Source organism: Salvia splendens, chromosome 16 (genome assembly GCF_004379255.2).
Source record: "Salvia splendens isolate huo1 chromosome 16, SspV2, whole genome shotgun sequence".
NCBI lineage: Eukaryota > Viridiplantae > Streptophyta > Magnoliopsida > Lamiales > Lamiaceae > Salvia > Salvia splendens.
The window spans coordinates 20723146-20742564 of NC_056047.1; the positions used below are offsets into that span (position 1 = coordinate 20723146).

Here is a 19419-nt window from a genome sequence, read left to right on the forward strand (position 1 = left end):
ATGTTACTTTCCTCTAACAGTAATATAACGACTAATATTCTGAAGGTTTTCTACTTTTCGGTTAAACCTTCTTTTAGTCATTTCTTATTACTCCAGGCGATAACTTGAGTCAGAAACTATTTGAGTGATCAAAAGATTCCTCAAAATATTCTGTCCCTTTAGGATATTCCAATCGAATCATCTTGACAGATTCTATTGATATCCATCTTTCATCGTCACTAACCAAGACTTGTCGTGCTACTTAGAAGAAAATAGCTTGACCTTATTCCTTAAAGAACTTGTCAAGTACATGCAAAAAGCATTCTCGAACAATCTTCGTGGAATTATGTCGAGGAAATGGAGGACATGAATCATTGAGTATAAACTCCAAGTTTTAGCGATGAGAATCTTATCCATTTTCATTTCCAGTCCACATAATTTTGGCATTCGAGTTCATTTCTTTAAGGATCGCAGACAAAATTTGAACGACATAATGAAGATTTGGCATATAAACTTATTATCACATACTTATGCTCAATACATAATCGCAAATAACCACAAAATAATTATGTATCTTGCAACTGTAAAATTAAAATTTTGTACCCTCCAGAGGAAGTCAATACGCATTAAAATCTTACAATTTTACTGGTCACAACACCGACGAATAGTCCAGAGACCACAGAGTGGCATGGCCGCCTAATGTTGCCTAAGCAAGACCACCGAATTTAGCATTACAGAGTCTCATTTCTACAACACACTCTCATAACAATGCTCATGTGCTGCTAACAAGATTAAACTATCTCATAAATTCTGTGTGAACTTCTAAATCTCGTAGTTTCTTAGGATTATTGTCCCCACAGAGCAGGTGGCGATAATATTGGAAACCACATTCTAGTTCATACTATTTATTTTCGAGAAATCCGCCCTTATGAACTCGCTATTTCTTTGGATTATTGTCCCCACAGAGTAGGTGGCGATAATATTAGAAAAAACTTCATTAATTGCAGACCAATTGATGGAGACCATATACAACGCACTTGTTGTAATTATCGCTTAGATATTTTATATGGTTTTTGCATAATTATCACATAAGCAGATAAAACAGATAATCCACTTACAAAGATAAACACCAAATAAACAGATAAATCCATTTAATGCATGACATTTAAACACACTGGATAATTAATGATAATTATTTAATCTAGTCAAGGGAGAATCAATTAAATAATTATGTTTTATCTTGGATAATTATTATCCTTAATCATTCAGGATTTATCAAGATAGTGTTAACTATCTAAATCCATTTAGGATCAATCTAGATTTTATTTCGATAAAATCAAATCCTTCAATTCAAGATAACGTTGATCTAGGATTATCATTATTTAAATCGTTCTAGGATATTACTAGATAGAAACGATTCCATCATAATCCATACGATAAATAAAATCCAACCAACCAAGATTTATACAAATCTTAATTCTATTTAGAATAGACATCTAGAATATATCAAACATTACGTAGGATTCCTTAGATAAATAAGTTTATCTAAATCCAATTAAATAAGGATGTTTTTATATATCATCTTTAACATAACTATCTAGGATATAAATCCAAAAGTAAGGATAACTTGGATTAATGCTTATTTTAATCCATCTAAGATTTGTCTTAATAGAATTAATCTATTCAAATCCATAGGATAAAATAAATTAATATAAATATTGATCATAATCCATCTATGATTTATTCTTGGAGTAAATCCATATAAATTCATAGAATTAGATAATATTATATTATAATTATTAAAATCTATCTAAGATTTATCTAGGAACAAATCCATATAAATCTATAAGATAAGAATAAAATATTATATTATCACTATCCAAATCCATCTAGAATTTATCAATAAATAAATTCATATAAATTTATAGGATAAGAATAAAATAATATTATCATTATCTAAATCCAACTAGGATTTGTCTAGGAATAAATCCATATAAATCCATAAGATATAGATAAAAATTAGATTATTATTTTCCAAATATAACTAGGATTCATCTAGGAATAAAATCCATATGAATCCATTAAATAAGGAAAGAATCTAATCAATTCAAGATTTGATTCATAATCAAATCTCATAATATATAAAATCCATAAAAGATATATTCAAATCTTATTTCCAAATTCATCTTGAATACTTTCCAAAATAAAATCCAAGAATCTAGGGAAATCTTCCCAAAAGATTTTATTTCCATTAAATAATAATATTTTAATGATATCTATTAATAAAATAATTAAATTATCATTAAAATAATCTTTCATCGTTATCTCATCGCACGAACGATGAACGATGAAAATCCGACGAGTACGCGATTGGAATCCGACGTGCACGACGTCTCGGCCAGCAACGCGCGTGACGCGCGCCAGCTCTCGGCCATCCCTCGCACACCGGCTCGACGAGGACTCGGCAGCTCTCGGCCAGCACAACGCACACAGGCGTCGCCTTTCTCGGCCAGCCGCTAACTCTGTCTCGGTGCGTCGCGGCTCGTCGGGTGGCGCGGGTTCTCGGCCTACAGGACGTCGAGTGGCGCGGTTGCTCTCGGCCAGGGGCACGCGCAGTAGCGCGACCCCTCTCAGCCAGCACGCCGTTTGCCACTCGTCACCTGTCTCGGCCTTACCCACTCTAGCGGCGTCCACTGCCCGAGCCAGCGGCACGCACACAGGCGCGACACTCTCGGCCAGACATCTCGTGGGTGGCGCTGGACCTTCCGCCTAGGGTTCGGCCTGGAGACTCGTGGTGTCTCGGCGGTTCTCGATCGAACCGCCGCACTGTGTCTCAGCCCATGTCGATCTCGACGTGGATTCTTCTAGGGCGTGCGGTCTCGGCCGGCGTCGCCCCGTGATCGTAGCTCCCTCGCTCCCACTGTCTCGACATCCCTACCTCGATTGCGCGTGGTGCGATCCGTCTCGGCGCGAGCACCGACTGATCGCACGTCTCGTACGATCCAGTAATTCAAGTTCTTTGATTCGATAGTTCTTGAGTTCATCATGCATAATAAATTAAACAAAAGACCAAGAACGTGCTTCACAATCAAATAATACATGCATACATGAATTTCGCAAAATTTAAATCCAAATAATCAGAGCCAAAGACTGGCTCTGATACCAATTGAAGGGGTTCGCAGCGGAAGCGTGCGTTCTAACGGATCACATAATACAGATCTATTTAGCAGATTATTCAGACAAAATCTAATCGCGTAATTATCACATGTATCATGCTCATAACTTGAATTTCAAACATGCTTTAGCACAAATAATCCCTAAAACATGCTTGCTACAGAGTTAGCCAATTTATTATTCATAGAGTAATAAAACTCCAACTGGCGAGTTTCCGAATAATAAAACCTTGTTCAAGCTCCTCTTGAGGACATTATCAAACGAGCCTCACCTCGTGCACGATTCAATATAATAGCAATCCTAGCACCGCTAGATAATGATCACCACTACCCAATATACCTGGATCGTTGGGTGACGAAAAACCCGCAACTTTGGTAAGTCAAAGTAGTAGATACTCAATACCGTATGCTCAATGCTAACGTACATTGATTAAGAAATAGATATTTATCAAGACCTCGTCTTTCAGTAGATAGCATAAAGACTCATCTTGCTATTAGATCCATTCAGTGCTATACCACACCAACGTCATCTTATTTCAATAAGGCTTAGAAATAATCGGACTGACATTGCAACCTTTCACGATAGGTAGCCAAAGCCTATCTAGGTTGTGAAATTCTTCTTTTTCTTAGCAAAGCATTGCTTAGAACCGACTGTAGTTACCTTAAAGTGGACGACGCCCACAACCAGTCTACTAAGCAAAAGACTTAGGCTTTGTTTACTTCTTATGCATTTAAATGTTTATAAAAACTCTTATAAACGCACAAACAAACACAATGTAATAATATATTGATTCTATTCGTGCAAACTGCTCGAATGATACTGAATCGGGTCAAAAGTGGATTGTAGAGTTTTTCCATACACAAGCAAGATTCTATTCGTGCGAAGTTGCTCGAAACATGCCTTTTAGTATACTAACCCTAACACTTCACTCTCTACGTTAACCGCATTTCAAAGAAGGACGGGAGTGTGATTTGTTGCGGGGGATTGATCACGGTGCTCGCCGTACACATTGGCATTTTGACCGCGGGGTTCACCAAGGATATGGGGGAGAGGTTCATCACTTACAAGGTGCCCTTTTCAGTAGGGCTCTTGAAGACCGATTCTAGCGGTCAAGCGTTTTTCATGCAAGTGGATCGGGATCACTTTCCCGTTCCCATCCCATACTTGACCAAGGTCAACACATGGGAGAATCAAGCTAATTAGAAGTTCAGCACTCCTGCCCACCAAAGAGCCATTGAGGGAAACCTCATTCAAGGGGAGTTTAGGAGGAGGAACATTAATTCTCGCATCCCCGCCTTCGACCCCGAAGAAGACTCCGCCTTCGACGCCATCGAAAACTATCAAGTGGAGCCGGAGCATTCACAAGCTCAAGGGAGTGGGGCACCGCCACAAGAAGAAGAAGAAGAAGAAGAAGAAGAAGAAGAAGAAGAAGAAGAAGAAGAAGAAGAAGAAGGCCACTGCCGCCGCACTAGAGCCAACCGCCGTCGCGGAAGGCCTAACGTCAATGAGGAATTCCAAGTGAATACCTCCACCTAATTGGGAGATATGTTTTCCTACATGCAAAACATGTCCAACACTTGGGACAATAGATGGGCGGAGCAACAACAAGAGAACGCCTTCAACCGCCAAGTATGGGCGTCACAAGGTGATTGGCGGATGGTAGAGCAAGTCTTTTGGGAGACGCAACGGCTAGAAGATGTTCATCAACATCAACAAATTGCCGAGCTCCAAAGGATGGCCGCCGAGGCTTGCGAGGAGCGCCAAACTATGAGTGGCGACATCACCTATCTCATTGGCGCCTTTGACGACCTCAACGCTCGCTTCCCTCCTCCTCAAGAATGAAGTCAAGCTCATGACTTTAAATGAGCACTTGTATTATTAGTTGTTCTTGTTTGAGACAATTTTTGAAAAAAAAAATTTGAACATCTTTTCAAGTTGTTTTTGGTTTAAGTTTTAGTTTTCTACTTTATTGAAATTTTTCGCAGATTCTAGACTCTTCCCACCGACCGCTGGCCACTCACAGTGTTCCAGCCGCAAATTTTTGAACTTTTTGAATTTTTGCCCAGTCCAACCTCGCAAAAAATTCAAGGTATCTTTATTGCTTTCTTAGTTTACTCACGTCCCTACCAACTCTACAAACTTATTTTACACTTTGCTGTAAATAAGTTTGGGGGGATGAAGTGGTGGACAGTGAGCTTAAGTTTTTGTGTTTTTTTTTTAAATTCCCGAAGGTGAATCCATGTCATGAACTTAGCATGAAGAACTTAGAAACACCCATGCTTAGGAGACCAAGTTGTCAATGATATGATGTTCTTTTAATCATTGATTAAGTATGACTTGACGTTTTGATTTTGATGGTTTTGTGAAAATGTGCATAATTAGTGAATTGCTTGTTCGCCTTGAATCATGCTTATACCTTGTGAGATTTGAGCCTTAATTTCTTTCATGTGTGATTTATCTGCATTCGTGTAATAGCAAAAAAGGTCCTAGTAATTAGTGTCATGGTGGTCTGATCCCTCCAATATCTAATTAAATCAATTAACCCATGATTTAATATATTATCCAATGGAATATTATTTTGTTCCACTAAAGAATAATATTGCACTCTCATCTAAATCACCAAATTATAAATAACTTGGGTTCCATTTTATTTTATAATATTTCTCGCTGATAAAGCTCATTTCATGCATCGGTTTAAGGGTAAAATGTACGCTGCTTGATCGGTTTATCGCGCAAAACAAGTGTTAAATGTGCAGGAATGCCGCTTGACCAAGGCAGCAAGGCCGAACTGATCAAGCAAGTACAAAAGGCGATAAAAGGCCAAGAATCGGGGGAGTTGGTCAAGGGGGAGTGATCAATCAGTTAGGCGGGGACCGCTGGCTTCTAGAAGAAGAACACGTGAGGAAATGAGCTGGATGTGGCGCACCATTCTGTTATCAAGGACGACGTTCTAGAAGGGGACACGTGCTACCTTATGAGACGCAAGGACGGAGATGAGTCACGAATCTGTTACTCAAAAGCATCGTCATTCTAGAAGAAGGGCACGTAGTAATCAATGAGCCGCTCATTCTCAGCATGAGTGAATATTCCCTGTCAAGATCGTTATCCAGCTGGAGGCCAAATCGAGCTTATAAATAGAGGGTGTGCCATCACAAGAGAATGGGATCCTTTACTTTCCGTCTAGTTTAGATTAGTTTAGTTCTCTAGCTTAGTCCAGTTCTCTAGAATAGCTTAGCTTAGATAAAGTAATGCGTAGTTAGAAAGGGGAATTAAAGAGGCGCTACAGAATACTTGTTATCTGTCGGCGTATTCCTAAATTACCCGCCGAGATTCTTCTCGGTTTTACTTGCTTTCTTATTTTTTGGAGTATTAGCTTAGTTTCAATTTCACGTTGTACTGCTCTCAGTTTAGTATAATCAAAGTTATTATGTTTTCATCCTCGCATTTATTGTTACGTTTTCACATGAAATTCACTTGACCCAGTAGTTAAATTTACCTTGATCAAGTTAGCAAGTTTAATTCTGCCTAGAGTAAAAACAGTAGTTAAAAACTCCCAAGTTAAAGCGTGGCAGCAGCCAACCCCCTGTTCACTACACACACTCTCGACACACCAACTTTTCTGTGGGATCGACCCCGAACTTGCCGCTTTACTGTTAAAGTAGTGCAAAATTGGGAGTTTACAAATTACATTGGTAGGAAACGGGCGAGAGCGAGTTTGAATCGATCAAGTGGCAACGACATTTGCTAACTGATCCAATCGGTTCAGTTATTTTCAATATAACTTGGTCCGAATTCGCGCCCCTCTCGAGGCCTTCCACTCGCGTTTAAGAGTGTCTTAATCCATCAATTTAATTCTTTTGTCTGCTATGTGACTTGAATTAAATTAATTCTCCAAATAGTTTTCTAGTTTGAAACTTTATTTATTATTCATGGAATAAAATTCCAACTGCGCAGATTTCTGAATAATAAATTCATTTTTCAAACACCTCTTGGGGATTTAATCATACCACATTGGGCACGCGAATTCTATGAAATAATATTCCAATACTTTCATGTTATTCAATTACTACCACTCAAGATATCATGCTTGAGTTACGAAAAACTCTCTCATATTGATAAGTCAAAGTGGCGTCTGATAAAATAAATAATATTAATATTATTTTCATAGACTAAAAAATACTAAAATTTCTTAAATATATTCTTTCAGTAGATAGCAATAAAGAATACATTTCGTATTTGATCCTTTCAATGCTTTACCACACCAGTGTCACTAATCTCTTCTTAGGTAAGAGAGTATTATCACAAACACAACAACCATATCAATAGGTAGCCAAGACCTATCTAGGTTGTGAACACGTTTTTCTTCTTACTAGAAAACCCATGAGGAATCATGAGATTTCCCTACTTTAACCTTCTTAGTAAGAAGCCTTAGACTTGTTTATTATATTTCAATAAATAAACCATTATATTATATTATTTATTCTCATAATTAGGTAAAGAAGTGGACGCGACGTTTCTCGTATACATGCACAAGCTGACTGTACAAAGGCATGTACGCTTGAAGCATCTTTTAGTATACAAACCCCAGCAGAATGAGGAGGCGTCGACCACCGACGCTGAGGAGAGTCCGACGATTGCTGAGCACGAAGTGGAGGAGCTGGAGAGCAGGCGACGGGAACAAGTGGCGGTGAACGACAGCACGACGGCTAGGAAGCTGAGGCCGAGGGAGCAGCTCAAGCCGCCGGAGCGCTACTAGAAATTCATCACCAAGTATGCACCTTATTCTGTTAGGCGTTAGCGTAGATAGTTTAATTTAATTAAATATTTTGTTTTAGTTTTATTTTTTTATTATTGATGTACTTTTTATTAGCACTAAATAAACATGCAAGTATACAGAGTATAACTAGTATAGCTAAAGGTCAGTACCGGATATCGAACACTGAGAAAACGAACACAAATTGGCTATCTTCTACTAAGCTTCTTTCATTATTTGGAGAACCGAAAGTTTTGGGATTTTTGAAAAAAAAATAAAAGTAAACAAATAATTGCAGATAAAACACAGAGATAAAACAAATGAGATAAGAGAATTCCAGGGATGTGCTTTTACTATTATGGTTATACAAGCTCCAATTAAAATACCCTAGCACAGTTCATACTTTGAAAGAACGAGTCACATAAGTTATGTCCATGCGGCACAAACGTAGATTACATACACTAGGAGCGTCAATCCTATATTTGTAACTACCTAAATCTCCTAAGACCCTTGAAAAGTCCTCACTCTCAATTAACAGTGTCGTTTTAAAGAAAGCTAATTGAAGTGTCAACTAAGCAGTTCTAACTCGCCAACCTCCTCTCACGATTATGTAGCAAGTAAATAGATTATCACCAAATGTGTCACTCAAACGTGAAGCAGTTATCCAGAACTTAGAATAGAAACAAAGTATGAACAAAACGGATATTAAATAAATAGGAATTGTATAACCAAAGTTGTTACTAACACATCCCTAGAATTCTATGAGTTTAGTTACACATAATGAAAAAAGTTAAATACATAGTTTGTAGGGAAATCATAAAGAACATAAGAACTAAAACAAATAAAACCCAAAGGTTGAATCCTTGTAGCCTTGATCTTCTTTTGATTCCTTCTTCAAAACCCTTAAATGATGGAACCCTCAAGTATTTCTCTCTCTGTAATTATGGAGCAAAAATAAGATCTCTAATGATGAAGCTTGAGGGGGTATATATAGAAGAAAATCCATCCTTCTCAAAAAGGAAAAAGGTGGCAAAGTATGGTAAATCTTGGGAGGAAAGTAGGTCAAGTCTGTGTGCCGCGTTTTCCCAGCGGGCTGGCCGCTGCACAATCTTCAGCAGTCACTGGCGAGTGATCCGTAGCCTCTGTCTCTTGATCATCGGTCGCTGCACATGGGTTCAGTGATAGCTGGCAATCATCTCGTAGCTTCTGGAACTTCTGGAGCGGTCGATGCTCACACCTCAGCGGTCGTTGGGCGTGTTCTTCGTTTCAGCACAACTTTCCCGGAGCGGACCGTTATCTGATCAGCGGTCGATGTCGGCAAGCGGTCGCTGGCTGTGTCGCAGCGGAGCACTGCACGTCTTAAAGCTCCAGATTTTTAACTTCGACTTTTACCTATCTTTTTGGACTCTATTTTAATCATTTCTCACAAAACACGTCAAACTACCAAAATAGATAAAATATGCAAAATATGGGCATATAATGTGACTTTGAGATTCAAAACGGACCAAATAATGGCCTTAAAATAGTGTGAAATTTGAGCTTGTCAATTATTAAACTTATTTGGGTTGAGCGTTTTATAAGCGCCGACGGGTTTTCTTTGTTAGTTCTTTCCCGATGTATAGGATTAGGTTGAACCAACCCTAGGGTCCTAGATATATAAATAGGGCATCTCATTAATTCCGTTATTCAATTAATGAAGAATTATTTCCCCAAATTACTTGCGTAATACAAATCAACCCTAAATCACTGCCGACGGAGTCCTCCTCTCCGCCAGTTTATCGTTTGGCCGCCGACCCTTCATCAAGGGCGCCGGATTATCTGTGTTTTGTACGTGTGTGGAGGGATTTTGGTTCGTTAAGAGCAGGAGACTCTTAACATCTTCCACCATACTTGGACCTCAAGCTTTTCTCCGAGAATAACCTACACACTAAGTAACAACATTAGAATCTAAGGGAAAGATCCTTTCGGATCAGAAACAATCAAAGAGGAAAAGACAAAGTCAAGTGTGTCAGAATATGGCTCAGGTCACAACAACAACTACACCAGGCCAAGAACCTCCCTACACACTTCAACCAACAGTCACAAGGTGAGCCCTGCCGAAGTGGTCAGAAACACTAGTCTCACCGACTACCGCCAGTTGAATCACCACAACACTTGAAACTTCACAAAAACTAGTAGATCTCGTACTCACAACATATGATTTCTCACAATCAACACCGAACACAACCAGATCTAGCCGCAAGGTCAGATCCAACACTAAATCTCGAAGGAAACCGAAGTAGTAACCTAAACTCAAGATCTTCATCGATAGATCTCACTAAAACAGAATCGTTGGTGGAAACAGAAGAGCGGAGAAGATGACTGGCGATAACCGCCTCAAATGTAGAGAGAGAATGTAGAGAGAAGGGAGAGCGTATCATTACACACAAAGAGAGAAATGAGTGAATAGAATGAGGAGTGAACATATGGCTCAAACACTTAATACTCACAACTAACACAGCCCTAGAATCAACGCCTGGTGTTAGTGATCCGGGTGAAGGTGACACGTGGCGATCGGGTGAGATATGTAAGTCATGGACTGAGCACGGTTATTGGGCAAACACCATAGAACTGGGCTTATTCATTTAAATGCATATGGACCATGCCTAGTATTTAAATGAGTGAGCCCAACACAATAGGTCTACCGATATTCAACAGTATATAGGCGAATTCTTCCATTTTTTGGAAGGGAAAAAGATAATAAATTATCCGGAGAGAATAATTTGAAGATATTATTCAGGATCAAGTCATAGATCAAGGAGTAAGAACTTGTACTCGGCTAAATTATCTCTCTTAGTGCGTACATAAATTATACTACTCCCTCCGTCCCTAAAGAGTATTCACTATTTCCTTTTTCGTCCGTCCCCAAAGAGTATGAATTTTCAATTTTGGAAACTCCCTTCTCTCTAATGAGGTGTGACCCATTCTCCACTAACAATACTTAAAAAACTTTCTCTATCTATATCTCTCACTTTACCAATAATGCATTAAAACTCGTGCCGAACCCAAAGTTCATACTCTTTGGGGACGGAGGGAGTATTATAATTACACGAGTTATGTGGTTAATTGCTATGTGTTGTATTAATATGAATATTTGGATTATATGATGTTAATATGATAGAGTAATATGTTATTTGTTATTGGTGGTAGAATATGATATGAATATGTGATTGATTGTCATGGATATATTTTATATATTATATTCCCTTTGTCCCACAAAGATATGTGCACTTTCCATTTTCGTTTATCCCACAAAAATATGTGCATTCTATTTATGCAAAGTTAAATCAATTTAATAATGTATGTCCCACTATCCACTAACACTATAACTATCATTCTCCTCATCTCTCTTACTTTACTAATTTTGTCCTAATTTCCGTGCCATACCCATTTCCCATATATTTATGGGACGGATGAAGTATTGAAATTATTTGATGGAATATGGCATGGATATGTTATTGGTGCAATTGATATGTTTTACATATAATACTGAAACTATTTGAATTATTGGATTAAAGAGGACCTATAGCAGTCTTGCCATGGGCCTGATATCAATGACAATGGACCTACGAGTCATATATAATGGAAATTGACCAACGGGTCATATATAATGACAATTGACCAACGGGTCATATACAATGGTAATATACGGGTCAAAACAAAAGAGCAAAGAGGAACCTTCGTGGAAAGGTCATTACAGAAAGCAAAGTGGGACCTTCATAGAAAGGTCAATACAAAGAGTAAAGAGGGACCTTTGTGGAAAGATTAATACAAAGAGGGGTCTTCGTGGAAAGGTCAAATAAATAAATGGACCTATGGGTCGTATACAGTGGAAATCCCGAGGAGATGCAAGACTTGATTCGAAATAGAATAATAAAAAGAAACAGAGAAGCATATGCATATGTACATGATATTGTTTATGATATTTACTGCTTCTGGTTATATTTGTTATGGTTAAAGAAAATGCTTGATATTTGATTGACTTGAAATTTACATACAATACAATGAGTTTTGGTATACAAACTTCACGTATTATCGGGATCAGTGGCTGGCTCGTTTTGATGATTTTCTTCTCCTCATCCTCTAGCATATAAATAAATATATATTATATAGAATGGCAAGGGAGTTCCACTATAATTAAGAATATAATGAAACATGAAATAGATTAATGTTGGTTTTCAAATTATGTATTTTACGTGTTTGACATATGGATTATTGAACTTTGAATTTTGGGATTTTTTTTATTATAAAAGTATGTGTTGTACTGGTTGGGATGTGACTATAATTATAACTAATTATGATTCATAATATTATTAGTATAATAATAATAATAATAATAATAATAATAATAATAACTAAATATAATTATAACTAATTGGTAGTCATAAAATGCAAACTCTAAATATTGTACAAACTCCAAACTTTGATCTGGACAATGTTGTTGTCATGATTTTGTCATCTGTTGACATTTTTCAACTGTCCAGATCATAGTTTGGAGTTTGTACAATATTTAGAGTTTGCATTTGATCATATCCCTATAACTATAATTATAACTAAGTATGATTCATAATTTTTATAATAAAAAAGAAATAAATTTTTAATTTGTAATAATAATAATAATGGTTTATAAAAAACCTATAATATTTCACTAATATAAGAACCCTAAAACTAAAAAAGAAATACTTAGAAAATGCTAGGAACTAGAATCCTAGAATATTATACTACTCCTACTTTCCTTATTTCTAACTGCTTTCTCAGTTGATTGAAATGAAAATAAATACTACTCCCTCCATCTCCAAAAAATATGCATTTTTGGTTCGGCATGAATTTTAATGTAAAATTTGAAAAGTAAGAGAGAAGTAAAGAGAAAAAGCAATTAAAGTATTGTTAGCGGAAAATGGGTCCCACCTCATTAGAGTGAAAAGACTTTCCAAAATTAGAAAGTGTATATTCTTGTGGGACGGACTAAAAAGGAAAGAGTGCATATTCCTGTGGGACGGAGGGAGTATTTCCTAAACTTGACAAGTAAACATGACATATATGCTAGATTTATATAAAACTGTAAATTAGTATTCCATCTGTCCCATAAAAATATAAGCATTGAAATGACACTATAAATAATATATAGTTGGTCAAATAAGAGAGAAGAAGAAATGTAGTTAAAGTATTGTTAGGGATAGTGTGACCCACAATCCCATATTATTAGTGTTTAATGAGTTTTAGTGGTGGGTCATAGTGATATATGTTATAAATAAATTAATGCATATGAGTAATAAGTTGGAGATAATTTATCATAAATAAAAATACCTATATTCTTATGGGACGGACAAAAATAGAAAATAGTATATTTTTATGAAACGAAGGGAGGAGATAGCCATTTGGGTGACTCATTTCATGATTTAATTAATTAAGCCTAGGAAGTGATAAGGTTGTTCTAGTTCTAACACAAAAAAGTCATACTACTAGAAAATTCAATATATTAAGTCGGCATATGAAGAAAATACTAAGAAAAGAAGCTTAATTATGTAGCAATAATTATTAACATTACCATTATACATGCACTTTAAATGTGCCACCACCCAACTAGATATTTTCATCATCAACTTGCATACAAGTCTTCGTTTAAGTTTATCAAAAAAATCACCATTAGTTGTTTTTGTTTGTATATAAATCCCGACCTTCTGTAATTCAAAATTGCAACAAAGAAAAAAAATGGATTGGATTTGCGTAACGGCAATCGCATCAATCACATTCCTCTACCTAATTCAATGGCGGCGGAGCAAGAAGAAACTCCCTCCCGGCCCGATCGGGCTTCCGGTCATCGGCCATTTCCATCTCCTAAGCAAGAATCCGCACCGAGACCTCCACCACCTGGCCCGCAAACACGGCCCGATCATGCACACCCGCTTCGGCTCCATCCCGACCATCGTCGTCTCCTCCCCCTCCGCCGCCGAGCTCTTCCTCAAAACCCACGACCTCATCTTCGCCAACCGGCCCCACCACGAGGCCGCCTTCCACCTCGGCTACGAGCAGCGCAACGTCGTCTTCGGCCGCTACGGCCACTACTGGCGAAACATGCGCAAGCTCTGCGTGCTCGAGCTCCTCAGCCCCCTCAAGATCGCCCGTTTCCGGCCTATGAGGGAGGCGGAGCTAGGGCTTCTGGTGGCGGAGCTGAGGGAGGCGCGTGGCCCGGTCCCAGTGGACTTGAGCGCTCGGGTCATGTCGCTCAGCGCGGATATGACGTGCTTGATGGTGTTCGGGAGGAAGTTCTCGGACGGGGAGTTCGACGAGAGGGGGTTTAAGGAGGTGATGGCGGAGACGATGGCCGAGGCGGCCGCGTTTAATCTCGGCGACTATTTCCCCTACCTGAGGTGGATGGATCTTCAGGGCTCGGCGCGGCGGCTCAAGAAGCTTAGTGCGATTTTCGATAGGTTTCTTGAGAGGATTATCGATGACCATGTTGGCAAGGACGAGAGGAGTCATGATTTCGTGGATACCATCATGGCCATTCTTGACTCTGGCGAGGCCGGATTTGACTTTGACCGCCGCCATGTCAAGGCCATTCTTCTGGTAACCCTTTCTGTCTCATATCGGTGATTTTAACTCGCGGATATCATTACCAATGTTGTTGATTTAATTTGGGAAAGAAGCAATTACTAAATTAAGATGAGTTGATAGTGACTTGTCAAATAATTAATGTTGGACAGGATATGTTGCTAGCTGGAATGGACACTTCTGCAGCAGCGGTAGAATGGGCCATGTCTGAAGTAATTAGACATCCAAGAGTAATGAAGAAACTCCAGAAAGAAGTTGAAGAAAAGGTGGGGCGAAATCAAATGGTGGAAGAATGTCACCTCTCCAGCCTCAAGTACCTTGATTGTGTCATCAAGGAATCTATGAGGCTCCACCCTGTCGGGCCGTTGCTCATACACGAGGCCATGGAAGAGTGCGAGATCAACGGGTTTCACATTCCAAATAAAGTACGAGTTCTTGTCAATGTTTGGTCCATCGGGAGGGATCCCGAAGCCTGGACTGACCCTGAAAATTTTAATCCAGAGAGATTCCAAGGGAGCAATATTGAGCTTTTGGGCCGAGATTTTAAGCTCATACCATTTGGGTCGGGTAGAAGGGGCTGCCCAGGGCTACAATTGGGGATAACCGTAGTTAGTTTGATAGTCGCGCAATTGGTTCATTGCTTTGACTGGGAGCTCCCTGATGGCACAAAACCATATGATTTGGACATGTCCGAGCATTTTGGTTTGGTCACTTCTAGGGCTAAGCATCTAATGACTCTTCCAAATTATAGGCTGCATATTTGAATTAGTTATCGAGTTCTCTATTTCACATATGCGTAGTGATATGTATTGTGCAATAGTTGTTACTAATAATTAAATTATGATCATGGTAAGTAGTCAAAAGTTATTCAAAATTTGTTTATTATTATCAAACAATTACAAATGTCCATATATAATTCTCAATCTTCGTATTACTAACTTATCAAACACGTCATGTTTGATATTATAGTTAACCCTAACTCAAAGCCCAATATAAAACAAGGGCCCTCCCTAATCTTATCAAAATTATAACTTTAATCATGTTTATGTAACCCGCCAATTTGTCAAGTTAAGCCATGTTATTTAATATACTATACACATTTAGATAATTTCTTTCCTATCAAACAACAACGAAAAAAAATCATATCTTTGCATATTTTAACATGAAGCTCGTATTTCTTATCTTGTTTTACATATGTTCCATATCCCATTTTTTTATCAAACAAATATTTTTATTAGTCTTTCGATAATCTTATAGGAGTAGATAAATTTCTTGAGGGTTGACAGTACTTTTTACAAATAGATAAAAGAATGAATCAAATGTATGTATTCTAACATCATTTAGGACAATATTTTTCCCTCTTAATTCATACTGTTTACCTCTGCCTTTTCATATGACTCCAACACACCTCGTAAATACTTCTACAAACCATTTGTGCATATCAGACATGCTTACCACTTCTTAATTATAGATGCTCCGTAAAATGATGCAGTGATTAAAATGTAATTTTGATAATAAAAATTCATTGTTTAGTGGGAAAAGTTAGTGGAATGTAGACCTCACTTTTATATAATAGTTTTATAATAATTGTGAGTAGAATGAGTTAGTGGAATGTGGGGTCCATTTACTAAAAGTGAGAAAAGTGAAATGGGACATTTATTGGGAACAATCCAAATAAGGAAATAGGGGATATTTAATGGGGGGTCGGATGGAGTATTTAACTATTTTCATGTATTTTTTTAATAAAAAACACCCAATATGGGCAGGGGGTTTAGGCAGACCCCCAACCCGTAAATAAAATCAAAATATAACGTTCGAAAACATGATCCCAACCCAAAAATGACTAGGATCCAAAAAAAAGGACATAAGGAAACAAAATGAAGGCCCCACAACTCGGATACCTCCTCGCTTAGTTGCCCCAAATTTGCAATTTGATTCTCTAAATACAATACGATTTCTTTGATGTGAAATCAGATTTTAAAATGTCAATGTTAAATGCATTCCAAAAGAGTTCGTGACAAACACATGAAGCAAGCTATTTAACATTGGTTCTTATTACAAGCACACACAAAAAGAATATATGAGATACCCATAGGTTATTCATCTTTCATGTATATATTGAAAATATGAAAAGTAGCACTCCATCCATTAGATATCACATTTTTTCTGGCTCGGATTTTTAAGAAATTATTTAACCTTTATAAAAGAAAGTGGTTGAAAAAGTTAGTGGAATGTAAATTTCACTTTTATGTATTGATTTTATAATAAAATATGAGAGAATTAAGTTAGTGGAATGGGGCCCCTGCCAAATATAGTAAAAGTGAAATTAAACAATTATTGGCGGTTGGACAAAAAAAAGGGACATTTAATAACGAGAAGAAAAAGTACTAGTGCCCTAGTAAGAGAAAGCATGCATTGTAATTAGTAATGAATGAAAAATATAAAAATGCTACTCCCTCCGTCCCATTTCAAGTGATTGATGTTTTTCGGCACGTGTTTGAGGAAAATGATAATAAATAGTTAAAGTGGAGAAAAAGTAAAGAAAATAAAAGAATAATGTAGATATGACTCTCTTCTATATTATTCTCTCTTATTTTACTTTTTTTTTACCTTAACTATTTATTATTAGCTTCTAAAATGTAGATCTGAGGCATTGTTTTGATTTTGTTATTGAAACTTCTCATTTCATTGTTTAAAGCCGCCATGAGTTCATTTTTCTTTGATAGACGAGCGGCTAATGGACAAAATTGTTCATTTTCTATTTCTTTTGTTTCCGTAAATGTTTTAGATATAAAGTTTATCATATATTTTTTTTTGTTATTTTTATTACAAAATGCTTCTTTGCTGCTTGCATGTTATCTTTTTAGTTTGAGCATTTTGTATTGTATAAAAAAAAGGTAATCGTTGTCTTGAAAAGAAGGCAAGAGCGAGGGATTGGTACCAATGATTTTATTTATTCCATTAAACAAGAAAATTCCAATTTGGTGAAATAAAGGCATATTATGATATATCTCAAACAAATTCGAACGAAATAATTACAGCATGATAGCATTGAACTTATATCGAAAAATATGTATGTACTTATAATTACATATTCTACTAAGGTATTTACTATATACATAGTAAAATATACAGTCCTCTTTAATAAATAGTAAGAAATTGTTTGTAACATTAAAATTAAAGTCGAATATAAAATCATGATCTTTAAAAAATGAAAGCGATATTTTTTTTAAAATATAGTCGTCAATGAATCACAAGATAAAGCCACCTCCCTTAATGCCTAAGAATCCAACTGATGGATTTTGTCGATCAATCTTACAAATATAGAGAAAACTATTTGTAAAACAAATAGTAGCAAGTTTAGAATTAGTTAGTACAATTAATTATCTTGAACTATCATAATAAGTCTAAGATAAAGAAGTTATATGACTGACTCTATACTTCATTGCCACTCCTGTTATTTTTTACCTTGGGTCCTGTGGGCCCATCTGTCCCATAAACTTCATCAATCACCTTCACCAATTTATCCAACAGTTCTTCAATTTTCCTAGCAGAAACTTCCTCACCCTCCTCACTTCCGAAGCCGAATCATACTGCTTGGTGGGCCCCCACTTGCTCTCATAACTCAACCACGGCCTCCGCCTCCCCCTCGGACGCCACCACCACGAACCTCGCCCCCGTATCCACCACCTTGTTGCTCCTCGCCCAATCATTCCTTATCCCGAACCCATTCCCGGGGCCCTGCAGATACAGCCCCGGCTCGTTGTTCCCAGCGTGCCCGTTCCTCGAAGAATACCATGCAAACTGCAATAGAGAAGCATCAACCCATTTCCCACCGCTGTGCTGAGAGAACCCCATCCCCGTTTCTCACTCTCAGCGTCACGTGCTCCCCGATTCTCCCCAGCGACAACCCTATTTTTGCAGTCGCGTGGCCGTTGAATGGATAAAACATCCACACCTGAACAGACGCAAATAAAAATATTAGCAAAGTACCATTAATATTATAATTTGATGCGGACTAACACATGTTTTTAAAGGGATAACTGCCTTATAAGTCACCAACTTTGCCCGAATTCCGGTTTTTCCCTCAACCTTTAAAATTGGCGTATAAAGTCACCAACTTTGCATTTAGTCGCCGATTTCCCATGATGGTTTTTCCGGCGAAAGAGTGCGCTGACGTGTCGTATTTAATTGATGTGGCGTCTCGTGGAAGCTGACATGGACAACAATTATTGACTGTGCAATATAAAAAAAACAAAATTAAAAAAAATGAAATAACGGGGAATTAGGGTTTAGTCCACTCTCCATTCCATCAAGATCCACTTCTCCTCCCACCCCCGTTTCTGGCTCTTCATCGCCTTCCTTTGGGCCCAAGCCCTCATCATCTCCATTGCCCGCACTCCCCCCTCTGCTTCCCCGACCGCTCCTCCTCCCCCTCCACCTCCACCTCCCCCTCCGTCCGCTACGTCTCGATTCACTCCAATACCACCACCCTCTCGGAGCCTCCTCCCACCCTATACACCGACGATTGCCCATCCAGCTGCGTCTTCTCCTAAGACCTCCCCCCTCCTTCAATCGCGACCTCGTCGTCCCCAATTGCACCGATCTCGACTTCTGGAGTTGGGAATGCAGCATCATCTCCAACCACGGCTACGGCCGCGCCGCCTCCAAGCTCCGCCGCACCCTCCCCGCCGATCTCCACAAATCCTGGTACTACACCAATCAATTATCCCTGGAGCTCATCTTCCACCACCGCATCCTCAAGCACAATTGCCGAACCCTAGATCCGGATCTCGCCACCACCCTCTACATTTAATTAAAAAACAAAATAACGGGGAATTAAAAAAAACAAAATTACTGACATGAGATTTCAGCGATTTGATGAGTGTTCAAAGGTGGGTTCAATTTTAGGTTTGATT

General features: G+C 38.1%; 1 protein-coding gene across 1 annotated transcript; it reads left to right on the forward strand.

Annotated features, from left to right (window-relative positions):
* Nucleotides 1-13567: 13567 nt before the first annotated feature.
* Nucleotides 13568-15393, forward strand: LOC121770685 (cytochrome P450 71AU50-like). The gene is made up of 2 exons (XM_042167452.1): nt 13568-14515; nt 14653-15393. The coding sequence occupies exons 1-2, from the start codon at nt 13658-13660 to the stop codon at nt 15262-15264; spliced, it is 1470 nt and encodes a 489-aa protein (XP_042023386.1). The 5' UTR covers nt 13568-13657; the 3' UTR covers nt 15265-15393.
* Nucleotides 15394-19419: the final 4026 nt, after the last annotated feature.

Coding starts and splice junctions, on each gene's coding strand:
- LOC121770685 (XM_042167452.1), top strand. CDS start 13,658: ATGGATTGGATTTGCGTAACGGCAATCGCATCAATCACATTCCTCTAC. Junction 14,516..14,652: donor ATGTCAAGGCCATTCTTCTG/GTAACCCTTTCT, acceptor AATGTTGGACAG/GATATGTTGCTAGCTGGAAT.